At 46.5% G+C, this 14,497-nt stretch overlaps 1 protein-coding gene across 1 annotated transcript; it reads left to right on the top strand.

Annotated features, from left to right (window-relative positions):
- Positions 1–8,338: 8,338 nt before the first annotated feature.
- Positions 8,339–14,021, top strand: LOC122042453 (ABC transporter B family member 11-like). The gene is made up of 13 exons (XM_042602588.1): positions 8,339–8,643; positions 8,766–9,066; positions 9,136–9,190; positions 9,291–9,466; positions 9,562–9,783; positions 9,854–10,092; positions 10,206–10,731; positions 10,866–11,139; positions 11,220–12,100; positions 12,263–12,529; positions 12,688–12,951; positions 13,054–13,347; positions 13,547–14,021. Exons 2-13 carry the CDS (start codon positions 8,773–8,775, stop codon positions 13,898–13,900), a joined length of 3,846 nt encoding a protein of 1,281 aa, XP_042458522.1. The 5' UTR covers positions 8,339–8,643; positions 8,766–8,772; the 3' UTR covers positions 13,901–14,021.
- The last annotated feature ends 476 nt before the right edge of the window (positions 14,022–14,497 follow it).

Below are 14,497 nucleotides of genomic sequence, written 5' to 3'. Positions count from 1 at the left end.
CCAGATCGTCCACTTAGTCGCATGCTTATTTCACTCGGCATCCTTCCAATCGTCCGATCAGCATTTTTGCGGTCGCGCGCTTGGCATCGCTCGTCCGCTCGGTCTACTCGTGGTACCGCATGTCGCTCGATCTACTATTATTTTACTCGTCGCTCGCCAGATGCTCGCTCGACGCCCGCCGACATTGGTCCGGTTATCGACTTGGTACCTGATCCGGCGGTTAGAACAGGGGACCCCCATTTTAAGGGGTCAACGCCACGTGGAAGTCAAAGGACCAGGTGGCCGTTCGGAGAAGGGCGGACCGATCGGCTGACCGGAGAAGGATGGGCCGACCCCCCGGCCGGCCGGTCGGTAAATAACCGATGGTAAAAGGCGCCCCGACAGGGGTCGTGGTTCCGGCGCTCGATTGAACAGTAACGAAAAGCCAAGAGGAAGTCATGCTCAGCCGTAGACATAAAGTAACATACTGCTAGCAGTCCCCACATAGCACCTTATCGAGGATCTCCCCAGCATACCGATGCATATGGAGGGTCGGATATGATGTGAGTGCCGGCCGGCCGGACATCCCGACATTGAGTAGGGAGAGAAGGACAAGAAACATCTTATGACAGCTGTCAAGTCCTATGACTAGGCCATACTCCAAATCTGGCGGCAAGGTGTTCCGCTATCCCATCGAAGACGTGCCAGGACTGTAGCAGTATGGTGTCAGGTAAGCTTTCTGACAAACACATACCGAGGTATGGGCTAAGGACACGTATTTGCCTCGGTAAGTGTGCGTGAGCTCTTTTACCGCTCTATATAAGGAGCCTTATACTTCGCGCGGAGGTACGCGTTCTACAACTTTCGGAGCCACTTCTTCACTGTTAGCTTGCCTGACTTGGGCGTCGGAGGGTCGTCGCCGGGAACCCCTTCCCGGCCCGACTTCCTTGCAGGTTAGCCGGAGGACCGTACGATCGGCAGTGGATCTACGTCAGTGACGCGGAGAGCGCCACGCGCCCAGCGTCCGTTGATTCAGCGTTCGAACAGGATCAATTTGGCGTCGTCTGTGGGAACGCTCCTGCATCCGACCGGAAGCAATGGACGAGGTTGGACGACCGCACACGGTGATGCTCTCCACGAAGGAGCTCGACGCTCTAATTAAGGCAAGAGCAGCAAGCTCGTGGAGCAACAGAGAGAGAATGCGCAAGCCGAGCGGCTGAAGCAACAAACAACGTCAGCATCAGGTGGCCGAGCGGAGGCAATGATCCCCGAGCGGACGCCTCCCCCAAGACAATGATCCAACCGGCATTCAAGGGGGAGCACCGCCGAGCGGATGAAGGTGGATTGGGACTTGGATCAACCATGAAGCGCAAATTATCTCCAGCCTTTCCGGGGCAGGGTGAAAGGTGCACCAATATAATGTGTGCTGTATATTTTCCGTTTGGCTGTATATTTGAAATGCAGGAAGCAAAATGTTAAACGCAATTGGCATTATCTACCGAGTGGCCTATCTCCATGATGTATAAGATCTGAAGCACCGACTCAATGTCGAAGACCCCGGGCCGATCGGCCGGACGTAAAAATTATCCGAGCCAAGTCATCGAAGACGAAGACCCTCGCCGCTCGGTAGGGCGTATGACATCAGTGTTAAAATTAGCCTTAAAGGCTGTCGAGCTCCGACGTAAAAAATCGAGAGTCGAGTGACTATAAACCATCCGACGGAAGACTCGAGCCCGACGTTAAAAATCGAGAGACGAGCCAAGATCTATAAACCCTCCGAGCGGAAGACCGCCGAGCCCGAGGTTAAAATCGAGAGATGAGCCGATAAACCCTCCGGAACACCGCCGAGCTCCGACGTTAAAAATCAAGAGACGAGGCCTATAAACCCTCCGAGCGGAAGACCGCCGAGCTCGACGTTAAACATCGAGACGAGCGTCTTTAAACCCTCCGAGAAGACCGCCGAGCTCGACGTTAAAAATCGAGACGAGGCGACTATAAACCATCCGAAGCGGAAGACCGCCGAGCTCGACGTTAAAATCGAGAGACGAGCTGGCTATAAACACGCCGAGCGGAAGACCGCCGAGCTCGACGTTAAAATCGAGAGACGAGCCGGTGTCATAAACCCTCCGAGCCGCCGAGCCTCGACGTTAAAAATCGAGAGACGAGCCGCCTATAAACCCTCGAGCGGAAGACCGCCGAGCCCGACGTTAAATATCGAGAGCGAGCCGCCGTCTATACACTCCGAGCGGAAGACCGCCGAGCTCCGACGTTAAAATCGAGAGACAAGCGGCGTCTATAAACCCTCCGAGCGGAAGACCGTCGAGCTCCGACGTTAAAATCGAGAGACGAGCTGCCTATAAACCCTCCGAGCGGAAGACCGCCGAGCTCGACGTTAAAAATCGAGAGCGAGCCGGCGTCTATACCTTCGAGCGGAAGATCGCCGAGATCCGACGTTAAATATCGAGAGACGAGCCGACGTTTATAAACCCTCCAGCGGAAGACCGCCGAGCTCCGACGTTAAAAATCGAGAGAAGAGCCGGCTATAAACCCTCCGAAGGAAGACCGCCGAGTTCGGCGTTAAAATCGAGATGAGCTGCCTATAAACCCTCCGAGGAAGACCGCCGAGCCCGGCGTTAAAATCGAGACAAGCCGACGCCTATAAACCCTCCGAAGCGGAAGACCGCCGAGCTCGACGTTAAAAATCAAGAGACGAGGCGTTTATAAACCCGCCGAGCGGAAGACCGCCGAGCTCGACGTTAAATATCGAGAGACGAGCCTATAAACCCGCCGAGCGGAAGACCGCCGAGTCCGACGTTAAATATCGAGACGAGCCGGAGTTATAAACACGCCGAGAGGAAGACCGCCGAGCTCCGACGTTAAATATCGAGACGAGCCGGCGTCTATAAACACGCCGAGCGGAAGACCGTCGAGCTCCGACATTAAATATCGAGAGACGAGCCGACATCTATAAACACGCCGAGCGGAAGACCGTCGAGCTCCGACGTTAAATATCGAGAGACGAGCCAATGTATATAAACCCTCCGAGCGGAAGACCGTCGAGCTCCGACGTTAAATATCGAGAGACGAGCCGGCGTCTAACCCTCCGAGTGGAAGACCGCCGAGCTCGACGTTAAAAATCGAGAGACAAGCCGGCTATAAACCCTCCAGCGGAAGACCGCCGAGCTCGACGTTAAAAATCGAGAGACGAGGCGGCGTCTATAAACCCTCCGAGAGACCGTCGAGCTCGACGTTAAATATCGAGAGACGAGCCGCCTATAAACCCTCCGAGCGGAAGACCGAGAGCTCGACGTTAAATATCGAGAGCGAGCCGACGCCTATAAACCCTCCGAGGAAGACCGCCGAGCTCGACGTTAAAAGTCGAGAGTCGAGTCGACGACTATAAACCATCCGAGCGGAAGACCGCCGAGCTCCGACCTTAAAATCGAGAGACGTGCATCTATAAACCCTCGAAGGAAGACCGCCGAGCCCGACGTTAAAATCGAGAGACGAGGCCTATAAACCCTCCGAAGAAGACCGCCGAGCCGACGTTAAAATTGAGAGACGAGCCGGCGTATAAACCCCGAGAGAAGAGCCGAGCTCCGACGTTAAATATCGAGAGACGAGCCGGCGTCTATAAATCCGCCGAGCGGAAGACCGTCGAGCTCCGACGTTAAATATCGAGAGACGAGCCGGCGTCTATAAACACACCGAGCGGAAGACCATCGAGCTCCGACGTTAAATATCGAGAGACGAGCCGACGTCTATAAACCCGCCGAGCGGAAGACCGTTGAGCTCCGACTTTAAATATCGAGAGACGAGCCGGCGTCTATAAACACGCCGAGCGGAAGACCGTCGAGCTCCGATGTTAAATATCGAGAGACGAGCCGGCGTCTATAAACACGCCGAGCGGAAGACCGTCGAGCTCCGACGTTAAATATCGAGAGACGAGCCGACGTCTATAAACCCGCCGAGCGGAAGACCGTCGAGCTCCGATGTTAAATATCGAGAGACGAGCCGACGTCTATAAACCCGCCGAGCGGAAGACCGTCGAGCTCCGACGTTAAATATCGAGAGACGAGCCGGCGTCTATAAACACGCCGAGCGGAAGACCGTCGAGCTCCAAGAATTCGGCATGGATTCCAACAGAATACAAAGCACGGGCAAGACACCGCCGAACGGATGAGCATCCCTAAGCCTGGCCGAGCGGACTTATGCAGCGGCAGTTACCCAGTCAGATCGGCAGTCCAATCAGTCGGACTTCGCCTCCTTCGACTAGACTTGAGGGGGAGGCAAGTGATCCGGCGGTTAGAACAGGGGACCCCCATTTTAAGGGGTCAACGCTCGTGGAAGTCAAAAGGCCAGGTGGCCGTTCGGAGAAGGGCGGACTGGTCGGCTGACCGGAGAAGGATGGGCCGACCCCCCGAGCGGCCGGTCGGTAAATAACCGATGGTAAAAGGCGCCCCGATAAGGGTCGGGGTTCCGGCGCTCGATTGAACAGTAACGAAAGGCCGAGCGGAAGTCATGCTCAGCCGTAGACATAAAGTAACATACTGCTAGCAGTTCCCACATAGCACCTTACCGAGGATCTCCCCAGCATACCGATGCATATGGAGGGCCGAACATGATGTGAGTGCCGGCTGGCCGGACGGGAGATGAGTGCCGGCCGGTCTGACGTCCCGACATTGAGTAGGGAGAGAAGGACGAGAAACATCTTATGACAGCTGTCATGTCAAGTCCTATGACTAGGTCATACTCCAAATCTGGCGGCAAGGTGTTCTGCTGTCCCATCGAAGACGTGCCGAGACTGTAGCAGTATGGTGTCAGGTAAGCTTTCTGACAAACACATACCGAGGTATGGGCTAAGGACACATATTTTCCTCGGTAAGTGTGCGTGAGCTCTTTTACCGCTCTATATAAGGAGCCTTATACTTCGCCGGAGGTACGCGTTCTACAACTTTCGGAGCCACTTCTTCACTATTAGCTTGCCTGACTTGAGCGTCGGAGGGTCGTCGCCGGGAACCCCTTCCCGGCCCGACTTCCTTACAGGTTCTCCGGAGGACCGTACGATCGGCCAGGGATCTACGTCAGCGACGCGGAGAGCGCCACGTGCCCAGCGTCCGTTGATTCAGCGTTCAGACAGGATCAATTATTCTTCGTAGTCCGCTCGGCATCGCTCGTCTGCTTGGTCTGCTTGTCGCTCGGTCGACACACGTTTTTCTCGCCACTCAGCTAAGCGCGCATCGTTCTGTTAGCGCTTGCCTCACTCGTTGCTTCGCTATTCGCTCAGCGTCACTACCATCTCTCTTGTGACACCATTACGACAGCGATCGCTCGCGTGCCATGATACGAGGGGTTCCGTGATTTGACTTTGACATCGAGAGCGAGTCAGCCTTTGCGACAGACTGTCTAGTCTGTCGGACTTGCGCCTCCTTCGACTAGACTTGAAGGGGATGCTTGTGATGCTGATATATGGGGATGACTCAGATGTAATTAGGAAGGGGAGAAAGGGCAGTTTGGCCACTTAACAAGAGTAGGGTTGTGTTTTAAAGTCTGTCACTGTTCACCAGTGGAGAGGGGGGAGGTTTGAGTAGTTTGCGCCGCCAGCCCCCTCGTGCAGGGAGCCGACTCCGACGCCGACACTGGCCAACTCCCCTCCCTCTCCTTCATCGTCTCCTGGTAGGGTTCGTGTTTTTTGGTCTCCGCCGCAGCCCAACACAGAGGGGAAGGGGGTTCATGCTTCCCTGCCGCCATCCTCGCGCAAGGGCCAACGCCACTAGCTTTCCCTCACGATGACAACACCGACGCTGCCCAGTAACATCTCAGCCGCCTCCCTCCCTAGCGAGCGAAGACACCATCTCCTCCTTCGGGTTCACTCGGCCGCCGCCATCATGGACCGAAGCAGAGGTTTCTGCTCTCGCCGCCGCCGCCTGAGAGATCTGCCGGTAGCGCTCGTCTCTGGGCCATTTCCTCTGCCTCTTCCTCTCCCCGACAGGATCGCCTTCTCCTCTCACCGACACGGATGACGTCGAGGGGAGGCTGCCTCTTCTCTCCCATTACCTCCTCCCGCGGCCACAGTCGCCGCCGGCATCCGGCGTCGCCTCCCCCAGCGGCCAGCGGCGTCTCCCACCACCACTGTCGCTTCCAATGGCTGTGGGCGTCGCCTCTACCTCCCTTAGCAGCCTCTGTCATTCTCTGGATAGCCGTCATCTGGCGAGCTCAGGTTTGTTTACTCCGGCCTTCGGGCCAAGGTGATGTTCGGCCTGCGAGCCGATGTGGTTCAGGCTATCGAGTCGTGGTATTTCATTCTTCGCATCATTATTATACTTGTGAGCTATCTGTACTATCCGGCCTGTGTGCCGCGTATCGGCCTACGAGCCGTTGTCATGTCTCGGTTTATATGCCGCTTTCCAGATCCAGGCCGTACAGGATTTCGTGCCATCACCCTCGAATTTGGTTCCTCAGAGGGTTCACATCCATCCACTCGTCAGGGCCACGACGACTCGATCAATAGCGTGATCAACTCATCCATCCATCCGAGGGCACCCCCCAGGGGCAGGATACGTCATTGTACTCATTTCATACTTATTTCATTGTGTCGTTATCATTCGACTGCTCATATATTTGTGGGACTGCCTCGAGCACCGGGGTACCAGAGACCGGGGCAACCCGGTCGATGGCTGCAGGTAGTGTTGACCGGAAGACTTCAGACGACTCGGTCAACTCAGAAGACAACTCACCATCTGGGTCATGGAGATGCGGTCAACATTCCAGACGAGTCGTTCTGGCATGTCCGTCTTCTCAACTTCCCGACAGGATCAACTATAATTCATTTAGAATTTTCGTCTCGTGCTAACTCTATATTTGACTTTTAATCATCAAGTGTCCAGTCAACCGTAAATCATTTGGACTTTTCATTCCTTTATCAAGTATTCTCTCAATCTTAATTTATTTATCGTTTCATTTGACCAACTAATATATTAATCAAATATCAAAGTTTAATTCAGGTTAACTTGAACTTGGTCGATTTGATAATCTCGATTACACCAAGAAAATACCAGAAAAGCATGTGACTCTAAACTAATTAAAATTGAAAAAGAAATAAACATATGCAACTTTATTGAATTTAAAAAATATATATCAAAATGTTTGTTAGAAAAATTAGATGCAAAAATTTTACGGTAAATTAGTGAAAAATCTCCAATCACAATGTTAACTTTGCATGCAATCCACATGTTCAAAAAACTTTATTTTCACTCCCTGCATGCAAATTATTACTTGTTTCAATTCTCTCATGTAAATATTATTACCTAAATTGCCCCTTAGATTTTTTAGGTATAAAAAGCCCAAAATTGAATACAAAAAGTTCAAAAACGAATATAATTCTTCTTAAAGTCAGCACTTTATATTAAAATCGAGTATATTTTCTATCAAAATTGTCCCTCTTATTTTTTAGGTATAAAAAGTCTAAAAACAAGTATAATTCCTGTTAAATTCAGCACTTTACACTAAAATCCAATACTCTATACTAGGATCGAGTATATTTTCTATCGAAATTAACCCTCATATTTTTCGGTACAAATAGTCTAAAAATGAATAGAATTCCTATTAAATTCAGCGCATTAAACTAAAATTGAGTATATTTTGAGGTGAAAAAAGAATCATACACAATTTGATAGAAAATATACTAGATTCTAATTTAATATACTGAATTTAAAATAATTTATACTGATTTTTAGACTTCTTGTACCTAAAAATATAATGGACAATTAGATAAATATGTTTGACTGGGGAGTGAAAACAAAGATTTTCATGAATGAAAATTACATGTAAAAATTTATTTGCTAATAGAGACTGCATGCAAAATTACTTAAAATTTTAATCAAACATTCAATATAACCCTAAATTAATAATCTTTTTTTAATTGATAAATTATGTACTATTTTAAAATTTTACAATAGAATTTATATTATTTTGTGTTCTATTTTAAGAATTTTTATATTTTTATTTTATAAAAAAAGTTATAGTTCACGTGGGATTATAGTCAAAATCGCTAATTTAGTGGTGCACAGCCAATTGATTGGACAACCTGTCTGCCCAATTGAAGATATGAGCTGACATATTCTGAGGTCACCTACCGATAAATTTTTTTTTAAAAAAAACTCGCTCTTCAAAATAATATAAAATTGATAGGCAAAGATACTTTTTGATTATTATTATTATTTTTTGCTAATATTAAATTTTCGAATTAAGATGTTTTCTTGCGTAAAAGTGTACCCAAAAGTAAAACATTGAGAATTGTAGGGGGGAAAAAACAAATTCTTTTGAAACTCACTATTCCTACTTTTAATGATCGGACTCTCTGGTTCGCTTGGAGCCGCCAGTCTTGAAGGACAGTTAGACGTTCCACTAAAAGACTCAGCGGACATTTTATGCTGCCACGCGTCCGAATACTGCGAATCCCAAAGCAAAAGTATCTTTGACTTGCGAGCCTGAGTGGTGGACAAGAATACGCCGGGGACGCTCCTTGATCACCAAGAAATTGACCAATCGCGATCGACCACTTTCATTGCCCTCCCTCCCTCCCTCCCTCTTTAAAATACGTCCTTGATTCCTTCAAGGTCCAATCCATTAATTTGGGAGCATATCAGAGAACCCCCAAAAAAGGTACTCCCAAACTTTTTCTTCCTTTTTCAATGATATTATTATTATTATGTTGTTGTTGTTGTTGTTTTTGATCGATCGAGTCATCGTGAATCCAACCTTCCAATTCAATGAGATCTCTACAGGGCGAGAATGGCATCTGAAGAGCAAAACGATGCTGCATCTACTTCTAAGGCTGCAGCAACTGATCAGGAGCATGAATCCTCCAGCCAGAACGACAATCAGGATAAGGGCAAGCACACTGTGCCGTTTTACAAGCTGTTCTCCTTCGCAGACTCGACGGATGCAATCTTGATGGTCCTTGGGACGTTGGGTGCCGTAGGGAATGGACTTGCTCTTCCCCTCATGACTGTTCTTTTTGGAAATTTAATCCAGTCCTTTGGAGGAGAGTCCAACCCACATGATGTTCTCCATGAGGTTTCCAAGGTACGTATTCCTTGACCTGGAGAATTAGCCTTAGAATGAGTGAACTTTTACTGATACAATCGAATGCAGGTAGCACTGCAGTTCGTCTATCTAGCAATCGGAGCAGGCGTGGCATCCTTCTTGCGTAAGAATATTATTTCAACTAGCTAGACATCCTAGCAGTTTCAGACTCAGTTCTAGTTCTACATGATCATAATTCTGTTAAGTACTCTAATTTTTCTCAGAGGTGGCTTGTTGGATGGCTACTGGGGAAAGGCAATCAGCACGAATAAGGAGCTTGTATTTGAATACGATACTAAGGCAAGAGATTGCATTTTTTGACAAGGAAACAAATACAGGTGAAGTCGTCGAGAGGATGTCGGGGGATACTGTATTTATTCAGGATGCCATGGGCGAGAAGGTATTTATTTGATCCATGTATATATGCATTTTCTTTCCGCTGAAACAGCAAGCACTCTTAATTATTTATCCTGCTCCTCCTCTCTGGATCAACAGGTGGGCAAATTCATTCAGCTAATTGCAAGCTTTGTTGGAGGATTTGTAATAGCATTTATCGAGGGGTGGTTATTGACCCTCGTGATGATATGCTCCATTCCTCCTTTGGTGCTTGCTGGAGGACTCATGGCCAATGTCATCTCCAAAATGGCTTCGCGAGGACAAACAGCTTACGGAGAAGCTGCGACCGTCGTCGAGCAGACCATCAGTTCAATTAGAACAGTCAGTTTTTTTTCTTTCTTCGCATCACTAGTAAACCTTGATCGTATCTTAACTGACCTTCCTATTTCAGGTTGCTTCATTTACAGGAGAAAGACTAGCAGTAACGAAGTACGATAAGTCTTTGGCAAGGGCCTACCATGCGAGTGTTCAGGAGGGTCTTGTGGCTGGATTAGGTCTCGGCGCAGTTATGCTCTTCTTTTTTGCTGGGTACTCCTTGGGAATATGGTACGGAGCGAAATTGATACTGGAAAGGGATTACACTGGTGGCAAGGTCATCAATGTGATATTTGCAATCCTCACGGGATCCTTGTAAGTGAAGGATTGAAGTAGAACTGTACATAACTGATGCATCATGATTTTTCTATTCTTTTCAGATAGCATATGATGAAACTAGCTGTTCATCTTGATGCAATTTTTTGCAGTTCATTAGGCCAGGTAGCACCATGCATTACGGCATTTGTAGCAGGACAAGCTGCTGCTTATAAGATGTTTCAGACGATTAACCGAAAGACAGAAATCGACCCGTACGATCCCAAAGGAAAGAAGCTCGACGATATTCAAGGGGATATTGAATTGAAAGATGTTTACTTCAGCTATCCAACTAGACCAGATGAGCAAATCTTTAATGGATTCTCTTTGGCCATTCAGAAAGGGACTACGGTTGCATTGGTCGGTGAGAGTGGAAGTGGAAAGTCGACAGTTGTCAGTTTGATTGAGAGATTTTACGATCCTCAGGCTGGTGAAGTTCTCATCGACGGGGTGAACCTCAAGGAGTTTCAACTCAGGTGGATTAGAGGGAAAATTGGGCTTGTGAGTCAGGAACCTGTCCTGTTCGCCACTAGCATTAGAGACAACATAGCCTATGGCAAGGAGAATGCAACTGTTGAAGAAATCAGGGCTGCCGCGGAGCTTGCTAATGCTGCCAAATTCATCGATAAATTGCCTCAGGTAACCACTTTGTTCCTTTTAGTTCACAGGCAAGCTCTTTTCTATCTTACAATCCTGGAATTTTAAGTGAATTTGAAAAATTTAAGTCAGTTGTTTGTCTGAAATGCTGGACTGAGGATAACTACAATATTCAGGGTTTGGACACTCTGGTTGGGGATCATGGAACTCAGCTTTCTGGAGGTCAAAAACAAAGAGTTGCCATTGCCCGAGCAATTCTGAAAGATCCTCGTATTTTGCTTTTGGATGAAGCTACAAGTGCGCTCGACGCAGAATCAGAGAGGATAGTACAGGAAGCACTTGATAGAGTCATGACAAACCGTACTACCGTTGTAGTTGCTCACCGACTAAGCACCATTCAAAATGCGGATACCATTGCTGTGGTACATCGAGGATCAATTGTCGAAAAGGGTAAACACACTTCTCTCGTTCTTGAGCATAAGAAAATTGGACAACTATTCATAAATTATCTGAATTTGTTTCTTTTTCAGGTTCACATGATAAGCTACTAGAGAATCCAAATGGAGCTTATAGCCAGCTTATACGACTGCAAGAAATGAACCCTGAATCAGTTAGTATAAACAGACCTGATTCAAAAAAATCTGATGTGTGGGTTGGTTCAGCTAGGTCCTCTAGCAAAAAATTGTCCATGCACCGTTCCAATAGCCTTGGATCATCAGGCAGACATAGCAGCAGCAATTCCTTTCAAATTTCATTTGGTTTGCCGGTAAGTGTCGATGTACAAGATCAATCTGAGAATGTGGATCCAGAAAGACCTGCTGAACAGGCGAAAGAAGTACCGCTCCGTCGCCTAGCATATCTTAATAAGCCCGAGATTCCAGTGTTGATCCTTGGTTCAATTGCCGCAGTCGTTAATGGTGTCATATTTCCAGTCTACGCAATTCTTCTTTCAAATGTGATTAATGCATTCTACGAGAGGGACCCACACAAGCTCAAGAAAGACTCTAACTTATGGTCGTTAATGTTCCTGATATTTGGCGGCATTTCTTTATTGGCTATTCCAGCTAGAACATACTTCTTTGGTATTGCAGGAGCCAAGTTAATAATGAGGATTAGGCTAATGACATTTCAAAAAGTGGTTAACAAGGAGATTGAATGGTTTGATAATCCTGGGAACTCTAGTGGTGCAATTGGGGCAAGGCTATCAGCAGATGCAGCTTCAGTCAGAAGTCTTGTGGGAGATGTACTTTCATTAATTGTTCAGAACATTACAACATTGATCACCGGTTTGGTGATTGCTTTCGTCTCCAATTGGCAACTCTCTTTAATAATCCTAGCGTTGGTGCCTCTCTTGGGATTCAATGGATACGTACAGATGAAGTTTATACAGGGATTTAGTAAGGACGCAAAGGTACGAATCATTAGCTATATTGGTATGCCTTTCATGAGTTCTTTTGTAGTGTTTTCATTGCCATATCCAGTTTTCGTACAACTAGTAGTACAGTTGTGTGATTCTTGATTTGCTGGATCAAAAATTAAGTTTTCTGATGAGTTCCAATCGAAATGGGTGTAGATAATGTACGAGGAAGCCAGTCAAGTTGCAACTGAAGCAGTAGGAAGCATCAGAACAGTTGCTTCATTTTCTGCCGAAGAGAAAATCATGACCATGTACAAACAGAAATGCGAAGGCCCTACAACAAAAGGAATTAGGCAAGGGATTATCAGTGGTACTGGCTTCGGTGTGTCCTTCTTCTTGCTGTTTTGTGTCTATGGAGCTAGCTTTTATGCAGGAGCAAGGTTGGTTGACAGTGGAAAGACTACTTTTGCCAAAGTATTCCGGGTATTGAGTTTGAAACCTTTCTTCTTTATATTTTCATCAAAAGTCTTAACAATTTCATGTAACAATGCAACGTACACTATCAGGAAGATAACACCATTATATCGGAGCAAATACAATTGATTATTTTCTACTAATATTGCTCCAATTTTTTTTTGAAGGTTGTTTTTGCTCTTGCAATGGCAGCCATTGGGATATCTCAATCAAGTTCCTTGGCACCAGATTCCTCCAAAGCCAAAACTGCTGCAGCTTCAGTATTTGCCATTCTTGACCAAAAATCTAAAATAGATTCTAGTGATGATTCAGGCGTGACACCGGAGAGATTGAAGGGAAACATCGAAATACGGCATGTGAGTTTCAGGTACCCTACACGCCCGGATATCCAGATTTTCCAGGATCTATGCTTGTCAATCCACTCTGGAAAGGTAAATCATTACTTGCTGGTTTATGTTGAGCTAGTTAGCACAAAACTACAACGCTTGGAATTTGAATTATCAGTTTAACAACTTTCTTTTGCTTCTCGTCAGACGGTTGCTCTTGTTGGAGAGAGCGGCAGTGGGAAGTCGACTGTTGTATCACTGTTGCAGCGATTCTACAATCCTGATTCTGGAGAAATATTGCTAGATGGTATCGAAATTCAAAAGTTTCAACTGAGGTGGTTGAGGCAGCAGATGGGCTTGGTGAGCCAAGAGCCATCTCTCTTTAACGATACAATTCGGACTAATATCGCTTATGGAAAGGAGGGAAATGCTACAGAAGCTGAGATCATATCTGCTGCAGAATTGTCTAATGCCCACAAGTTCATTAGTAGTTTGCAGAAGGTCAGTCAGTTGCTGTATCTGAAATCTTGCATCTACAGTTCATTAGCCAGACAAATTTATTTGTCACTAATTCTATAAAATACTTGTTGAATGCCAATCTCAAGATATGGTATAAAACATTTTAGCATTCATCAGACAGCCTAAAACTTATATTTGCCAAAGTACTATCATGTTTGCATACTGATCTTGTCGATTGCAGGGCTATGAAACATTAGTCGGGGAACGGGGAGTTCAGCTCTCTGGTGGGCAAAAACAGCGTGTTGCTATTGCACGTGCCATCGTGAAGGACCCAAAGATCCTATTGCTGGACGAGGCAACGAGCGCACTGGATGCTGAATCTGAAAGAGTGGTCCAAGAAGCATTAGACCAAATCATGGTCAATCGAACCACTGTTGTTATAGCTCATAGATTATCTACCATAAAGGGAGCAGATGTGATTGCTGTGGTCAAGAATGGAGTGATAGTAGAGCAAGGAAAGCATGAGACGCTGATGAAGATCAAAGATGGCGCTTATGCTTCCTTGGTCGCACTTCATGTGAGCTCTGCACACTGACATGGTTCCCTCTTGCAGCACAAAATTTTGCCTCATGCATGTGCTTCTTTTATCTACAATTCCAACTGGTACTTTGTTGTATCTTTAGTTAAAATATATCAAATAAAATCGTCTTTATTTACGGAATCGATCTCATGCAATCAAGTTCTTGAGCAGGTTGCCCATCTTTATTTATGGGATATCTTTCGCAGCTTAGTTTGACAATTGAGCAGGCTCTCTCTGTAAATTAAGAGATTAATCAAGCCTAGTCATATAATACAGCAAAGAAATAATTCAATGAACTACCTATTCTATCACCTATCTATGTTCTTCCTGAAAGGACATGAGTTTTCTCCTAATCATACGAATTCTAGGAACGAAATAAAAACTTGAATCGAGAAAACACAAGACTGAATCTAATTTCATTGAAAACATGATATAATATATAAGCATAAACAAAAATGACAAGGAGCTTAATTGAATAGTCATCCTCCATATCCTTTAGCGTCGTCTAGAAGATCTTGAGAAATAAGAAGCGAAAGCAAACGAGGAAGATCTTCTAAGGGGCTTAGGGGTGACGACAACGAAAAATTTCTTATCAATGGGGAACAAGAAACT

This window comes from Zingiber officinale, chromosome 2A, assembly GCF_018446385.1.
Source record: "Zingiber officinale cultivar Zhangliang chromosome 2A, Zo_v1.1, whole genome shotgun sequence".
NCBI classification, from domain to species: domain Eukaryota; kingdom Viridiplantae; phylum Streptophyta; class Magnoliopsida; order Zingiberales; family Zingiberaceae; genus Zingiber; species Zingiber officinale.
The sequence above is the reverse complement of the archived record's forward strand: the minus strand, read 5'-3'. Positions and strand labels throughout refer to the sequence as shown.